At 35.8% G+C, this 18,334-nt stretch overlaps 1 protein-coding gene and 1 long non-coding RNA gene across 15 annotated transcripts in view; one reads left to right on the top strand and one right to left on the bottom strand.

Moving 5' to 3' along the window:
* Positions 1–17: 17 nt before the first annotated feature.
* The window catches only part of USP (RXR type hormone receptor), a 64,402-nt gene continuing 46,085 nt past the window's right edge, over positions 18–18,334 (bottom strand). For 13 of the 14 annotated variants that reach the window (XM_012692863.3, XM_012692856.4, XM_012692855.4 and 10 more), the window contains 5 exons: positions 12,251–12,393; positions 8,013–8,085; positions 5,590–5,739; positions 3,836–3,885; positions 18–3,133 (listed from right to left, as the gene is read on the bottom strand). In XM_012692863.3, coding sequence (XP_012548317.1) covers positions 2,915–3,133; positions 3,836–3,885; positions 5,590–5,739; positions 8,013–8,085; positions 12,251–12,393 — 635 coding nt within the window. In that variant the 3' untranslated portion in view covers positions 18–2,914. 14 annotated transcript variants of the gene reach the window in all.
* LOC134198750 (uncharacterized) lies at positions 14,740–16,544 on the top strand. Its single transcript, XR_009972919.1, has 2 exons — positions 14,740–15,075; positions 15,405–16,544. It is a non-coding gene; the product is annotated as an uncharacterized LOC134198750 (long non-coding RNA).

Raw genomic sequence — 18,334 nt, 5'->3', positions numbered from 1 at the left:
ATAAAAACCCTTTAAAATGCGATAGTAATTATTTTAATCACCGTTCATATCTTAAAGCTATATGTATTTCTATACAAAAAATATAACTTAAATATAATCAGATTATTAGTGAACATTATCATAAATCATCTCACAACCGCTGCAACATCCCCAATGAACCATAGAATATCATGTCATATATTTAACTCTCACCTTCTAAGGCCGTTACCAGACGTGTGTATCCAATGTAAGTGTTTTTGTTATTGTGCGCGCGGAACTAGTTGGCCGCGCTTTAGGTATGTGAGCGGTGGGACGGAGGGGCGGGGGCGCTTGCTGTCATTACTAATATGAGATTTGATACTATGATGGACGAAATCATTATAAACTTACAAAATGATTCTGAATCAAGTTCAGAGAGTTCAGAATCAAGTGATTCAGAGGATATGTGAGAGTAATTTCATATATCATTAAAATATTTAAATTCAATAAATAATTAATATTTTCAATAATTTCAATAAATATGTAATTTAATTTCATACATCATTAAAATATGTCAGAAGAATTTCATATAATTAATTTATTTTACTATTAATTACAATATACATAATTAGATAGGTATAATATAAACTTCTAAAAGTTCAATTGTTTTTTATTTATTTATTATTTCATTTATTCATTTTTATTTATTCAGTCATCACTGTCCAGTCTCATGTGCGTTATGAGCAGTAGGCAACCCGTCCCCTCGCCCCTGTCGCCACCTAAGGCACGGCCAACTAGTTCCACGCGTACTCTAATTTGCTACAAGAACGACTTGCAGTAGAAATATTTGCAAGTGCGACCCTCAGTGTACGAAATGAATGGTGATACGTTAAATAACAACAGATCTAGACCAAAAATTGCCTATTATTGTTTATTTTTTGGCATCTTCACACTTCAAACTTTACACACACATGCCTGGGTCCGGCGTAACAGAAGCAACTGCTAACAAAATGTAATGAAAACAGTTCCCAACGCGCTCAGTACACAACAATAACAATTCTTCAAAAAATTGAGCTTTCCACTACGTTCTACATCTACAATAAACACCAGCAACACTAACTAAAAAGGTCTTCTTCTAATCTTTAAAATATAACATTTGGTATTATTTTTAAAGAATAATTTTGAATACTGAAGCATTAATTTTTCTTGAGACGAAATGTTTGGTTAAAAACATAAAAATTGGCCATAATAGTGTCGTTTCTGTTACATGCATAGGCCATTCAACCGTACCCCCATCTAAGTGCGAACTAACAATAAAAACTAATCATAAATTACTCATCTAATAAAAAACCTTACATTGTACACGCAAATACGTATTTACATATAACTCATACGATTAATAGATAGTAGAGAAAAATATGGATATTTTTTAATTCTGGATTTGCATATGTGATATGCACGTCTACAAACAGAGGGAGCACCAAAATCTATCTATGCACTCTTAAAAGTGTAGAAACATGAAAATATAACAATTTACCTTTAATCCCTACTAATTTTCTTTGTGTTCATATTAATAGAAGTTATTAAGAAGTAAAAATTCAATGAAAGATTTGGTAAATGTTAACAACATCATTCCACTATATTCTACTAATTAATTATATTAATCTTCTATTGAAATCTACATTCTAATAATATGATTTCGTTTAAATGAAAGATTAATAATAATAATTGCGTTTAATAATAAAAGAGGCGGCCCCGTTTACATTATCTAGCGATACTTTCTCAACACTTTATGTTATTAACGTCCGGTAAGTTTATTTAATTTTTTTTTATAGCCAATTGCTTCCCAAGATTCCTCAATGTCTCGATATGAAACTTAGATCGGAACAATCGTATTCTAAATACGAACGACTCGTCCAGTATATTAATTTTCATACATCCAAAATGAAAGGGGGGGGGGCATTATCACAAATACAATATTAACTAACGTACACAATTCGTACGTATAAACATATTATCGCACATCATCGCTACATATAGGCAGACGAAACGAGGTTCGCTTACCGAATACAAGTTATATATCTTTTGAATGTCATACTGCTATAATCTGTAAATAAAAGTTTGTCTTAGACGTAAACAATGCCAGCAATAATTAATTGACAAAACTTAATTGAAAATAATATATCGCTCCTTTAGAATTATAGAGACCCAACCCAAAAAATGTGTATTTTACAAAGAGATCTAATAAAGTTCTCAAACCGAAAATGCGTAGAGGAAGGGAACGGAGTAAAAGAGATCGATGAATAAGTTTGTCCCTTTATAAGATACTTTTGATCGTTTGATTATTAAGAATCGCTGAAAAGATCTCCACTTCGATAAAGCGGCAGGACACGAGAACCCTCTCATCGTGGCCGTCGGTAACTACATTCCCGATCCTGCGGAAAGAATGGAAAGCAGTCGACGTCGCCCCAAAACACGTCATTTCGGATCCTCCCGATCCACTAACGGTGCTTTTAGGTACCTCAAGCACCGGTCACCGTTCTCATCGAACCCGTCGCTTGCGACGAAGGGCTCGACGAGTAAATAAACCCATAGACACAGCCCACTCCGTTTCTCGCCAAATCTTTTCAGTGAGTCACGTTTCCGATCCGGTGGTAGATTCTGCCAAGCACGGCTCTTGCTAGGGTTCGTGTTAGCAACGTCGTCAGGTTTGAGCCTCGTGAGCTCACCTAGTTAAGGTTACGCTGAAATAGCCTCTCAAGGCTCTCAACTTAGGTAGGAAAAAAAAGGGGTGAAATCCAAAAAATTTCGAAATGGGTCTCTCTCTAATTATGCTAAAAGTGCGATATCAAAATCATAAAAAATTAGCTTATAAGTTTTTTTTTTTTTACTGTTGCTGTATAGAATTTACATGTTGACGTTGGCATGTCGACATTCAAAAGTTGAATAAGTCCCCCTACATGATGTTGGTGTCGATGGGCGGCGCGTGGTTGCAGAGCGCGTCGCGGATGTACGAGCTCACGCTGCCCTCGGCCACGAGGTGGAACAGGTAGAGGTGCTCGAAGCTCTTGAGCGAGATGGAGCGCAGCGCCGGCAGCCGCAGCAGCAGCGCCGCGAACCGACCCTCCTCCCCGCCGCGCGAGCGCCGGCAGTACTCGTCCAGGCATAAGAACATCTGCGCGGAACCACGCGGTCACTTCATATAAAATTTTTTTAAGGGATTTTATGACTTGGTAACTAAGACCTTTAAGTCATTTTGAAGTCGTCGTGGCCGAGGGGATAAGACGTCCAGTGCATTCGTGTTGAAGGATGCACTGGTGTTCGAATCCCAGGCGGGTACCAATTTTTCTAATGAATTACGTACTCAACAAATGTTCACGATTGACTTCCACGGTGAAGGAATAACATCGTGCAATAAAAATCAAACCCGCAAAATTATAATTTACGTAATCACTGGTAGTAGAACCTCTTGTGAGTCCGCGCGGGTAGGTACCACCACCCCGCCTATTTCTGCCGTGAAGCAGTAATGCGTTTCGGTTTGAAGGGTGGGGCAGCCGTTGTAACTATACTGAGACCTTAAAATTCATATCTCAAGGTGGGTGGCGGCATTTACGTTGTAGTTGATTATGGGCTTCGGTAACCATTTAACACCCATTTAACCAGGCCGTGATCTCGTCCACTCATCTAAGCAATAAAAAACCACATCGTAATGGCTTGGTTAATCTAATAAAATTTTGTGTAAGCTTTCACACAGTTCACCCCAAAATCAGTGAACTCTAATTACTTTGACTCAAATGACAAATGAAGAAATAAAAAGCCCTACAAAACGCCCTAATGTATGATTAATCAAGTCAGTAAAATAAATAATCTAATGTACCTTTTCTCGAAGAACGTCCACTTCTTGTTTATTCTTCAATCCTTTTACGTCTGAAAATGATAAAATAAAATATTGTAATGTTTATAAATGTTTAAGCATCTTCTACGCTATTCAATAAAGTACATGAAATAATTAAAAGAAAAAACATTTAGAAAAAATTCTAAATAGGTAACACAAGTTCTAGAGCAAGTAACCAGCGTGGGACGGCATCATGCATATGTCCACTTTATTTTATAATTATATTTGGATCATTTTAAGGTGGGCTTGCACTGCATCTCCTGACATAATTATTCTAAGTAGATAACTAGAAAAAATCTAAATTTGACAGCTGAAGCTGCTCTGTAGAATATGCGTTATGGATATCGAAAAGAAAAAAAACTTTGAGAGAAGAACAAAAATAAAGAGGTGTAAATATCTTTAAATACGTATACTGACTTCAGTTCATGAGGCCAGCCGAGTGATCAAAATTAATATGAAGTGGAAGTTATCACGTGACTTCCGTGTTTAAATAGAGTATTATTGTCAGGGCAGGGACTGTTGTCAGTGTACAGTATTGTATTGTGTAAATAATATTGTCAGGGTTTGTTAATTTCTTTATTAGACCAACATTCGTAAATGATCGAACCGATTTGTATGTATAAGGTGTCGTTACAATCCTTATACCGAATGAAGGTGGATTTTTTAAAATAGTAATAGTATTGTTACGTCGGTAAGAGCAATGCCATCTATCGTCGAATAGCAAAAACGAACATAAAAACTAATAATGTCGAGAAGAACAGCGCCATCTATTATCACACCGCGGAAACACATGTCGAAACTACTTGACCTGTCAGGAATTTTCACGATAATCCTGTATAAAAGCGTTGCAGAGATGACCCGAAGGCAGTTAGTAAGCGGTTCTAGTCGAAGCGAAGCAGCGGAATAAATGAATTACGAATTGTAAAGTGCTCTGTAAGTGTTCGAAGTGTTAAATACAGTTTTACTTTGTACTTTAGTAGAATTTTTATTTATCCCGAACCCCAGAGCGTAAAAGTGTTTATTATTTAACCTGTAAACTGTCTTATATTATAGGGAATAACAGTCCACTTTGCCATTGATTAATTATATAGCGGAAGATACTAGCCGAGAAAGTTGAACTTTAGCAATAGCTCACAGTCGGTACTGCATTTTTTTTTTGGTCAGGAGGAAATCGCCGGACTCCCACCCTCCACGGGGGATGGCAGGCGGGCTATGTCGGAGTCGAACCAACTAAAACCTTCTGTCGCTCAACAACCCACGTCCGAGCCTCTCACGAGACAGAACTCAGGAAAAGGCAAAGGGGGAGGAGAGTGAAGCGTTTAGTGCAGAGCACACATCTCTCCCATCACCCTCCCCCTAGCCCAACGATCGGGGGAACTTTTTTAATTATTACCCCAAAATATTTTTGTGTAAGTTGATATTACCCTATGGCGAATCCCAAAAAAAAACGAAATCGCTTATTTTTAGCATCTTTCATATTATAGGCCCCATGATAATTTTGAAAAACAAATATTATTTATTCGTTACGTTTCATCGAGTTTGAAATCACAACGATTCTAAAGAAGTTTCACTTCAATATATACTTTTTACTCATAAAAGTTTCATTTTTACCCCCCAAATTTTCATTTTACCCCATTTGGGGTAATTTACCCCGGTTCCCCGACCGTTGCCTTAGTCGGTACTGCATACTATTGAAGAGAGAGAGAGACAAATAGCTGTGTGTTATTGCAACTGACCAGGATTGAGGAGTATGATGGCCTTGAGCGCGACGTACTCGGCCTGGTCCATGCGGAGGGAGCGCATCTTGAGCGACAGCTCGGAGAGCACGCGGTCGAAGATCTGCCCCACGCCGGCCTGCAGCGCGGAGTTGCGGTGCAGCGTCATGCCTGGAAACGAAACGACCACACCCTTCAGTACTGCCTGTATGATATACACTAGGTCTGATGTTGAAAAAATATTCTTTCCCTCGATATATATAAGATTATCTATTTTATTTCTTCTTAAAGCAAAACACTATGTGATTCATCTAGAACAGAGTTTTATTTATTAAATACAGATATCTTTTACTCAACAAATATCAACTAATGAAATAATTACTAACCTAAAACATAGAATCGACAATTAAATGTTCATGGTTTACTATTCTTGTATTCAAATTTGAATCGTCCTCTTCACTTTTATAATAAAGCTAATTCACAAAGAGTTTTAATGAATTTTAATTATATATTTTTATTCCGATCGAGACACGAAAAACACGTTTCTTTCATTGTCCCACTTGTGGCTCCCTCTTATGGTTGAATGCTGATCTGATACATACTCAAATATTAATGACTCTGTCAACGTCAACGTCAACACAAAGCTTACATATATATGTCTTTCTTAATCTATATAACTAAATTATAAACGTCTTACGTCTTCAGAGTTACACCGCGTCTGTCTGCCGTCGCGTCCGACAACTACCCTTTGAAGTCGTCGTGGCCTAAAGGATAAGACGTCCGGTGCATTCGTATCTAACGATGCATCGGTGTTCGAATCCCGCAGGCGGGTGGGTACCAATTTCTCTAATGAAATACGTACTTAACAAATGTTCACGATTAACTTCCACGGTGGAGGAATAGCATCGTTTAATAAAAATCAAACCCGATAAAATTTTAATTTGAGTAATTACTGGTGGTAGGACCACTTGTGAGTGCGCACGAGTAGGTACCACCACCCCGCCTATTTCTGCCGTGAAGCAGTAATGCGTTTCGGTTTGAAGGGTGGGGCAGCCGTTGTAACTATACTGAGACCTTAGAACTTATATCTCAAGGTGAGTGGCGCATTTACGATGTAGATGTCTATGGGCTCCAGTAACCACTTAACTTCAGGTGGGCTGTGAGCTCGTCCACCCATCTAAGCAATAAAAAAAATAAAAACCATCTATTAATTAAAATATAAAACTGTGTGTTCCGCATTCATTCGCTGTCTTTCTTACTTCCTAACACAACACCTATCTCTCTCACTCAGTTATGCTCTATATCTGTCATTCATCCATACCGTTCCGTTCCTACATATATATATTTTTTCTAATAAGTGTAGATATTAAATATTTCGATAGTTAGTGACAAAGTCCTATTCTTGATTTCATATTTCATAAGAGAGAATGGTCTATATCTAGATAATATCTAGACAATAGAATAAGAGAGAATGGTCTATATCTAGATATTGTTCAAATTGTGACATATTTTAGTACATCAGAAATACTAATGGCATTAGCAGTAACGTCTGTGTAGTTCTGTGGGTACTACTTTACTAATTTTTGTCATGAAGCAATGATGAGTATTATTGACATTGATATTACGACGTTTATGAGTTCCGGTAGCCACTAAGCATCAGTCGGGACGTGAGCTCGTCTCGTCCGTCTAGAATAAGTAATTAATATTTATACATGTAAAAGTATCACCTTATCACATACTGTAACGAATATTTCAACTTTCTACGTTCGATAAGTGCATTATTCAACATTGACATTTAACCCACAAGTTAATCAGTGCTGATAACACAAGACTTCACACTCTTAATATTAAAAATGAAGATTATAAAAAATTTAACATAACCTTTAATTGTTATGGCAATTAAATTAGAATCTTTTAACGTATCTTCAATAAACACAATATGTTTAAGCATTGCGTATATTCAAACAAATATGTCGGTAGTGACTTTTTTAGTTTTTTTTTTTTAGTTCATATCGAGGAGTGAAAAGCTAATTGGTTTAAGCGACATTTATCTTTGTAATTAAAGGTGCGTTTTATTTGGCATTGGTAACAATAGTTCGATGTTTGCAATTTAACTTTAATTAAGTTTACCCCCTACCAAAAAGCTGAAGTAGTTATTTTGTTGTGATTTTATTTCCAAATTTTATACTTTAAATGGCACTCCTGTTAAGTTGCAAAAATGTCGCTTAAATCAAGCACAAACAGCCTTAATTGAAGCTCATCAAAGTTCCTAAATTAATAAATAAAAGGTATCGATTGTTTAAATACCAGTTTTTCGTGGATCCCACGTTCCCAAATGGATGTAAACATCAACAATGCCATATTATGTCTTCGATTTCGGGAACATTTAATCGTGTAATCATGTCTTTAAAAAAAGTAAACATAATCATAATTATATTATATACCTGGCATTAAACAAATGAGTTGAGGCGGCGCCGTATTCCGCGAGTCTACGTTCTCTCGTTCATCATTGAGGAACTGAAAAACATTAAGACAGAAATATAAGAAGTTGAAATAAAAAAATAATTAAATCTAATATATTAAAACTGTTGTAGGTCTTGTAAAGTAATGTTAGTTATTATAGAATTCTCTGAATCTATACTAATATATAAATCTACAGTCGTTTTTACGGATGTTCCGTTATAAGTACTGAACCGTGCATCCGATTGACTTGAAAGTTGGTATCCATGTAGAAAATACATGTACTTAATGGATAGGCTAATATTTATATGAGTGTTGGACTGCCTAATAATAATGACAATAAACAATAATGTTAATTTTAAATGCGAAGCAGGCGCATATAAAAGCATATAAAAGTTTTCATGAATTTCAGTGTCTATTTTAGAGTTACGAGTAATAAGAGCATAAGTTCTTATTATTATTTTATTTAATGTTTAGGTGTGCCCTCTATGCGTTCCCATACTATTCGGACGATTACAGCCCACGGAGTTTTTCGCCGGATCTTTTCAGTGGGTCGCGTTTCCGATCCGGTCCTTGCTTCTTGCTAAGATTAGTGATAGCAATGTTATCAGATTTGAACCCCGTGAGCTCACTAATTGTTAAGGTTACGCTGAAATGGTTTCTCAAGACCTTGGGTAGGAAAAAAAAAAAAGGGCGATTGCGTTGAAAATTTGTACAGTAATCGTTCGCACTTCCGGAATAGCTTTTCTCGTGGTACCATCAACACAAGATAGATGGCGTGCGAGTATTTTTTTAGATTTAGCGTTAGTCGCAGCTTAATGTGGTCAGGTCTTACAATTTAATAAGTATGTGTAATCTAGGCATAATTACGTGCTTTCTTCGTTAATAGAATTTGTAACGGGTTGGAAGTTTTTGGCGTAACCATGTTGAGTAATATTATAGTAATCTAGTGCTAATTCCGATGCAAATGGATGTATTACCACTAATACGTTAGTACCTATTATTGTACATTAGTATTCGTATTCGTATTATTATTTGTCCAGTAGTATTTTATTATTTTATTATTATTAATAGAATTTGTAACGGGTTGGAAGTTTTTGGCGTAACCGTGTTGAGTAATATTATAGTAATCTAGTGCAAATTCCGATGCAAATGGATGTATTACCACTAATACGTTAGTACTTATTATTGTACATTAGTATTCGTATTCGTATTATTATTTGTCCAGTAGTATTTTATTATTACCAGAGGATTATTAAAGATTACTGTTTAATAAAACATTCTTTTAACCAAACAAAACTTGGTCAATACGGAAAAATAAGAAGAGATAAAATCAGCAAATATCAACTATCAAATTAACCGAATCTTAAGAACTTGAACCTTAAGTGAGCCCTGACAATGGGTTTGTAAGCAGCCGATTGCCATACCTCAAATTAGATTAATTAATTAAGTCAATTACAAAAAATAAAATAGGTTTTATCTGTTCCTTTATTATTATTATTAGTGATATATCCAGATGAACTTAATTAGCTAACTTAACTAATTAATATAGAGGGGCGAAAAGCTTCACAGGAGAGCCATTTAAAGTTAAAAAATTTTGAAAAATATCATGACACTAGCGACCCGCCCTCGCTTCGCTTCGGAAACATTAAAACACACATGAAACAAAAAAAAAAAAAAAATAAAAAAAAGTAGCCTATGTTTATTAAGGAACAGTGTCGGCTTCTAATGGAAAAATAATTTTTCAAATCGGTCCAGTAGTTTCGGAGCCTATTCGAAACAAACAAATCTTTCCTCTTTATAATATTAGTATAGAAAAAAAACTTCTTTAACTATTTGAATGGAGTAAACTCAATGAGTTCAATTAAGAAAATCGAACTGTTGACGCTAATACCAAATACAATCCACATTTAGTTACAAAGATAAATTGCTGTTCGTTAGTCTCGCTAAAACTCGAGAACGGCTGGACCGATTTGGCTAATTTTGGTCTTGAATTATTTGTGGAAGTCCAGAGAAGGTTTAAAAGGTAGATAAATATGAAAGTTCTCGGAATTAAATATAAAAATAACAATTTTGTTTTTCCTTTAATGTGTCCCCCGTCGGACGGATTCCTTTATTTGTTTTATATTTATTTTACACAAAAGTTTAGGTCTTTTATTTATCGATTGAGGCACTACGAAGTCTGCCAGGTCAGCTAGTTTACAATAATATTGTATCTAGTCTTCACCCAGTGATCTAAATTCAAGCATGATCACTAACTCATCAAAACTTTAATTATTTTATGTATTATTTTTATGTCATTTTTTTTTCGTGGGGATTACAATTTCTGTATTATAAATATCTAAACCACGATAATAATTATTAAACAGATATAAGGAATAGGTTAACGAACCGAGAAGAAAACTGTATTTTCTTGTTTTTACTTTTCATATTTGAGTCGACTAGTATCAAAGCCGGCAATGTGACTTTTGGATAATTATTGGTAAATCAGAAAAACGAATTATTGACTTTGTATTCCATTGGCAGTCACAAAACTCTTCTGAACGACATCTTAGATAAATAACAGGTTAAGTATTAACCTTTATTTAATGCAGGTTTTGAACCGTATTCTTTGAAGGAGACGATTATATTCAAATCAATCTGTATTGAAATATCAATAAATTTTTTTTGTCCAAATGCACAGATTGCCACCTTTGATAATAGACGACTCATTTGATATAATACATATTTTATGTTATATAATTTAATATTTAATGTAATTAAATATGGAATGGGTCTTTTTTTTTGAACCGATACTAGTGGTGGCTTATTAGCATAAGCATATTCAATGACATTCAAATTAAAATAAATAGGTAATATAAAGATTTGAATTTAAATAAACACAACTAAAATCCTCTTACCTAACTTACACCATATTTATTAATAACAAAGTAAATATCTTTGTATCAGAACTGAACAATTGACCCGTGTCCTTAGCCCTTATCCTTAATAATAAATAAAATAAAAGGTGAGAACTTTGTGCATCATTGCCAATCTCGTGTTCCTTGTTAGTTGTTAGACAGCTATGCAATTCTGAACAGGAATATTAAGTGTTAAAAAAATTAAAATATTTAATTACGCAGTCCATTTTTAAACTAGTATATTATAATCAGACAGAAATAACTTTATTATTTTAAATCAAAACAAAATATATATTATTACTAGCTGACCTGGCAGACTTCATAGTGCCTCAATCGATAAATAAAAGACCTAAGCTTTTGTATAAAATAAACTTAAAACAAATAAAAGGAATCTGTCCGACGGGGGACACATCAAAGTAAAAATAAAATTGTTATTTTTATTTCATTCCGAGAATTTTCATATTTATCTACCTTTTAAACCTTCTCTGGACTTCCACAAATAATTTAAGACCAAAATTAGCCAAATCGGTCCAGCCGTTCTCGAGTTTTAGCGAGACTAACGAACAGCAATTCATTTTTATATATATATAGATAGATATTTGTTATGTTGCCAACAGTATCATGTAGTTTCGTGCGAATTCGAAAAATGGATACTTGCTTTTTGAAGCAATACTCGAAAAGAGCATAGCGGTATCGCACTTAGAAACTCGCCAGTATGTTTTCATTTTCTGAAAGTCCGTAGTGGATGGAAATTTTGTGGCGAGCGGAAAAAAACTTAGCTAGATTGAAGAACATCACGAATGTTTATCGATATTGGAGTGCTTGGTTCTAACGTTACATAGATATCACGATCGTTTTAAGGAAACATTTATATGAATGCACCAAATTATATTTTATACTTTAGACTTTTTCTAGGGCAATGTCAATCGAATATATAAAATTAAGTACAGACCAAATAATTTAATTCGTGTATATACGAATGATGAGGAGAGCTGAAAACCGGGCTCAGTGGTGTGGATTAGGAGAGGCCTATGTCCACCAGTGGACGACTGTGGGCTGATGATTTTTTTGGATGGACGAGCTCACAACCCACTTCGTGTTAAGTGGTTACTGGAGCCCATAGACATCTACAACGCAAATGCGCCACCCACCTTGAGACATAAGTTCTAAGGTCTCAGTATAGTTACAGCGGCTGCCCCACCCTTCAAACCGAAACGCATCACTGCTTCACGGCAGAAATAGGTAGGGCGGTGGTACCTACCCGGGCGGACTCACAAGAGGTCCTACCACCATGATGATGATGATGATGATGATATACGAACCTCCATAGACCGCCATGCGATAGCGAACAGCAGCAGTTCGTTCCAGGAGCCCTTGATTAGAAGGATCTGATCGTCGATTTCTAGCTGCCCGAAGTGTGGAATGTCACGCGCCCAAACAATGAGAGCGGCTATCTGTTTGTTGCCTGAAAACATTCGTAGGTTTCGTCTTAATTTCAACTCAAATAAGTCGTGTTCGACGCGAATTAATCGTGGAAAATCATGTTTCTTCTATTTTATTTGTTTGGAATCACTATATTGACATTTTTCCTTAACCGTGCGTGCGAAACCCAACGAAGCAGCTAGTTTTTTTTTTATTGCCCTTGTAGGCATACGAGCATACGGCCCACCTGATGGTGAGTGGTTACCGTCGCCCATGGACTTCAGCAATGCCAGGGGCAGAGCCAAGCCGCTGCCTACCACTTAATACTCTCCACAAGCCTCGTTTGAAGAAGGACATGTAGATCTATACATGTATATCATGTAGTATATCTATACTAATATTATAAAGCTGAAGAGTTTGTTTGTTTGAACGCGCTAACCTCTGGAACTACTGGTCCGATTTCAAAAATTATTTCCGTGTTAGATAGCCCATTTATCGAGGAAGGCTTATAGGCTATATAACATAATAAAACACGCTAAGACCAATACAAGCGGAGCATCAATAAAGAATGTTTCAAAATCGGATTTTTTCCCTTTTGAGAGCTTCCGCTGCGTGCGCTGTAGAAACGGTTAAACTTTCGCTAAAATTATTTAGGACAAAATTGTTTCCCTTTAAAAGATCTAAAAAAAATTCCGCGACAACATATGTTTATATCTTAAGGTTGACTCACTATAACGTTTTTTATGCTAACCAAATTTGTTCTAAAATAAAGCATTATTTGTGAACTATTCCACGCGGACGAAGTCGCGGGCAAAAGCTAGTTTTATTTAAGCCTAGGCCTGTGATAAAAAACTAGATTCATCCTACAGTTTAGCCAAATATCCACCCATGTCCACCCCATGTCGCGATTTTCTCTGTTAATAATGAATAATATTGGATAGGTACTTTTTTAATATTGTTTAGTATACGTGTCATGGACTGTCATGACAGCATGCGTGCTGACAAAAAACACAGTCTGCCACTAATACTGCAAAAAGAATCATAAGCCGTAGGGTCAACTACTGCCACTGTCAAAGTCCATGTGCTTGGTAACCCCTCAACATCAAGTGTCCAGTATCTGCCTTCCAAGGCAAATGAACCCTATCCATTTTCAAATGTACAAATTGAACGAAGCAGTATACGAGTTATCGATTTTAAAACACTTTATTCTATTAATACAACCACCATTGGAGGGGACATATCGATTTTCTTGTTCAAAGGAAAACTGAATTTATAATATTAATGTATTCTACACAATGGTATGTAGCTAAATTCCGACATCGATTTTTATTTTGTACTCGCAATCGAGTCTCGCGAGCTGCTAAGTACATGGTTTAATAAGGTACAGAGTGCCACATAAATAAATGTTTCGTCTTATTGCGATTAAATTATTAGGTCAAATAAGTAGGCAATCTAAATAGAATCTTAATGTACAAAGAATAAGGTTATTCTACGATTTTTTACACAAGTTTTATAATCGATTACCCACAAAAAACTGATGCAGAAAATATTTATGGATTGCATCCTTCTCGTTTATAATACTCAGAAATTCAATAAGGAAAAAAAAGCCACGAGGATACTGAATGTATTACACAAAAAAACAATACAAGAAGGACATGTCTCAACCGAATGATTCACAACGACAGATATGTTATCTGTAATAAAAACATATTTTGGTAGTGAGATAAAAGCATTTCAATATTTTATCATAAAAAAAAAAACTTTCTGTTTACTTTCACCAATTTCTGCAGCGCCTTTTTTTTCGGGCCGAGGGTCGAACCTCCTACTAGGTCCCTGCTTCTAGGGGGCGCGCGGGGTATGTGGGCTGGTCAACGACTGCGAACCGCAAGCCCAAGAATGTTTTTAGGAGCCTACCCACTAAACGACTCCCCTGCACTCTTCGCCCAAGCGTCCTCTCCGAGGTCAGAACCCGGATAAGGTAAGGGGGTTACCGCGGCCAACATTTCAACCAGACAGCGCAGTTCACCCCAAGGACGCCCGGCCGACGGAGCCTTCGAGGCAAAACGAAGGCTCTGAAAAACGTCAGCCGTCTCGGTGCGGCACCCCGTCGGTCCGCCCAGACAGTGCCGCTGGTGTCCCGGAATACCCCGCTGAACCAGAACCAGCCTGCCGGGTCTGGACGCGATACACCGCCAACCGGTTGCTCTTTTTATTTGTCCTTGGCAGGGCGTTAGGGTGCTGGTAGCGCGCCGCGCAGCCTCAGCCTCCTCAAGTCGCCCCGTGACCTTCGCCGGGGGGACTGTCTCCTCCGGACCACGGCTCGATAGCGACGGATCGGTGCGGAAAGGAAAGAGCTCTCCCCATCTCGTTCCGCCGCCCGGCGCCGCCTCCTTCTGCGAGATGGTGGACTCACAGAAGGCGGTTTCGAATAAGTTGTGGTTTTAATGGGGTTGGCAACTGTCAAAGTGGCGCTGGTGTGCATTGTTCCCATAACATTCAATATTTGTATTGGAATTTTTGATTAAAAATTATTTTAAGCACAATAACGCGTTGTTTTGTGCCAATATGCTCAGAAATTGGAGAACATCAATTCCCGAAGGACAAGAAAATTGGAAGACTGTGGTTAAAGGCCATTTGACGTGAAAAAGTACTCCCACAAAAAGTTCGAGGTTATGTCGTAAACACTTTGTGGAATCTGACTATGAAAACATTAGTAAATACACAGGTATGCTTCTTTCTGTCAAATATTTATAATGCATGACTAGGTGTAGCACACATCTTTGTTCTCTTATTAAAAAAATCCAATAATAATTAGTTAGGCACACTATTAGTTGCTAACATATTTTGCAAGTAGATTTATGCTGTAAGGAACCTTTTAACAAACACAAAATCAGACTGAAGGAAACACATTCCTCATGAGCTGTTGTTCATTATCAGCTGTTACTATTGAAAGTTCTATCTAAATCGCTGCATCCATTGTAATAACAAATATTTTGAAACTATGGTCAGGTTTCCTTGTGATAGTATATTTAAATGTTTTTCTTTGTGTTGTAGGTGTCAAACATTATCATTAATATCTGAAGAAAGGTGCTGTACCATCTATATTTTCATGGAATATGAAACCAGTTTCTGAAGAAACAAAAAGTAGAGAACAAAAGTTACAAACTCGTAAACTTAAAAAACAGCTTTTTAGCCTGCCCAACACTTCCCAATTCTGTGAAGATATAGTACCCCTTGAAGAACACAGCAATGTGCATTTTGATTCAAATGTCTCTCAAGAAATTCTAATAGAAAATAATAACTCTAGTATAGATGAAACAATTACAAGGCATCATACTACTATTGGAACTCAAACATCCAATATATTAAGATTGTTCTCTACAGAGCTATTACTTGCAGACTATGAGACAGTGCAATACTGCACCGGGTTGGAAACAGCATCTAAGTTTTCATTAGTTTTAATCACACTTTTGCCAATGTCAAATGACATAAGGTATCGCTGGAGTAGAGTGGTCGGCATATCAATAGAAGATCAATTTTTAATGTTACTAATTAAGCTTAGAAGAAACACAACAGATTTTGAATGAAGTAAAATTTTCGGTGTAAGTAAAACTGAAGTGTCTAATTTTGTTGTAACATGGATTAATTTTGTCAGTGATATCTAGAGCCTAATTGACATTGGGCCTAGCCGCAGCTTAGTAAATTATTATATGCCTAATTGTTTTAGAACACATTATCCCTCCACAAGGGTGATTATAGATGGGACTGAAATAGGCATACAGAAGCCTAGTCAACCTGATGCTCAAAAAGCGTCATTTAGTTCTTATAAACATAAAAATACCTTGAAAATTTTGGTAGGAGCTTCACCAGGGGGATTATTATCATATGTTTCAAACGGCTACGCTGGTTCTGCAAGTGATCGACAGATAGTAGAACGAAGTAAGCTGCTGCAGATTTGTGATTCTGGAGATAGTATTATGGCAGACAGAGGTTTTAATGTACAGGATCTGTTTGCCTCGAAAGGAATTAGTATAAACCCATCTTTTTTAAAAGGTAAATCACAAATCCCAGGTGTTCAGTTAAAGATAGATCAAAAATTAGCTAGTCAGAGGGTTCACATAGAACGATTAATTTCATATGTGTAATGTTATGTAATTTTAGAAAAGGAATTGTCAATAAAAATAATTAAAAATATTCCTGATTTTTTATTTCGACAAGTGTGTATAGTTATCATACAGATATTTTTCATACAATGCTTTGAAAATATTTTCATAAAAGATATCTAATTTATTTAACATATTATTTATAAAATGATTGTCTTTTTCAACATAAATCACTTTGATGTCCTTGTAGGTGTAAATGACCAAGTTGCAGTATGTTTTGCCTGAGCAGTATAACTGCCCTTGGATTTGATAATAATATGGGCAGGTTTTTTTAGAGACAATATCCCGTTACATTGTTCTAAGTAAGGCACCGTTGTTATAATTATTTCATGTTTTCTGCTACCGTATGGACATTTCACTTCAATTATAGTTTCTTCGCCCAACACACCATCAGGAAATGCAGCAAGATATGGGCGCTCTTGGCTAATGAAAATGCCACATGGCTCCACTAGCAAATCATATATATTAGCATATTTTGCTAGAAATTTTTTTCATTTTGTTTCAAAATAAAAATTTTGGTCATATAGCTCTAATCTGAAAAAAGTAAAATAATACATTAGTTGGTAGGTAATGTGTGTAATATGAGCAATTCTTTTTGCACATACTACAAGGAATAAGATTCCTAAGGTACACAATTTAATATTATTATTATAATAGCTACCGGAAACAGTTTGAGAGAAGTTTTCTAAGTTAAAATAAAACATCAACATTGTACCTTTCGACAAAATCCACTTTTTTTCCTCGTCAAGATGCATCACGTTTTCTCAACTCCTCCTTTAATTCTTTAACTATCCAGTTGGAATACATGTTGTAAAACTGTTTAGCACTACTTAGAAAGTAATAAGAACCGTATCAAAGTCACAAAATTCCGAAATATCACGAACGCAAAACACACAAAATGGCGGCTCTCTGTGACAAGGGAACAAGCTACGCTGGCGACATCTGAGAAAAGCTTTAACCGGCCAACCCCATTGTCTTCTTATTGTGTCGGTCCGTTCCACTTTTGTTAAGTCAAAGGAGAAACAAACACTTATTCGCATTTTCATATTATGAACAACGCAGGTTATATCACAGTCACAATATATAAGACATGATTTACATTTATTTCATAAATTAACGGTTTTCTATTATATGGTTGCATACCATGAGTGAATCCGAAACCCCGTCCGCGGGATGTTGGAGTAGCCCCTTAAGCTACCAACGAATAGGTGGGGGAAAAAATAAAAAATATCTTAAATTCTTGAAATTGAGAAATTAAATTGTAATACTTAGGTTCACTCGTAATAAATTCAAAAGCTAACTAAAATAATTGTTCTAGTTAAAATATAATGTCTCGTTTTAACTGTAATTAAATTTGCATATCCAAATACTTCTAAAGTTTGCTTTGAACGGCATGGGTAATTAAGAGTCTTAAAGAATTCATTGTTGAAATAGTTTATGCAAAATGAAATAATATCATATTAACAAGACCTTTTATGCTTATTTTACGAATAATATTGTGATAAGGTATACGCTTGTCAATACGTTACTTTGAGGGAGGAAAAACAAACTTTATATATATAGGACCGTGTTAAATAATCACCCCCGTCCAAAGGCATGTTCGTCTATAAAATAATAATAATAAAAAATCATGGTGTTATCCACATAAATGAGAAAAAAATAATACTGAATCAATCGTTCTCAAATCTCTCTATACATATTTATCTCCCGAGGTCATGGAAAGATTTCTGCGTCTTTCTATTTGCTCAAAATTAATTGCACAAAGTTATGAAATACAATATCTGGCTATCCTTGCACAATAAAATTCAAGATTAACATTTA

The sequence above is a fragment of the Bombyx mori genome, chromosome 4 (genome assembly GCF_030269925.1).
Source record: "Bombyx mori chromosome 4, ASM3026992v2".
Classification (NCBI taxonomy): Eukaryota; Metazoa; Arthropoda; class Insecta; order Lepidoptera; family Bombycidae; genus Bombyx; species Bombyx mori.
Note: the sequence above shows the minus strand (reverse complement) of the source record. Positions and strands in the feature narration are given on the sequence as shown.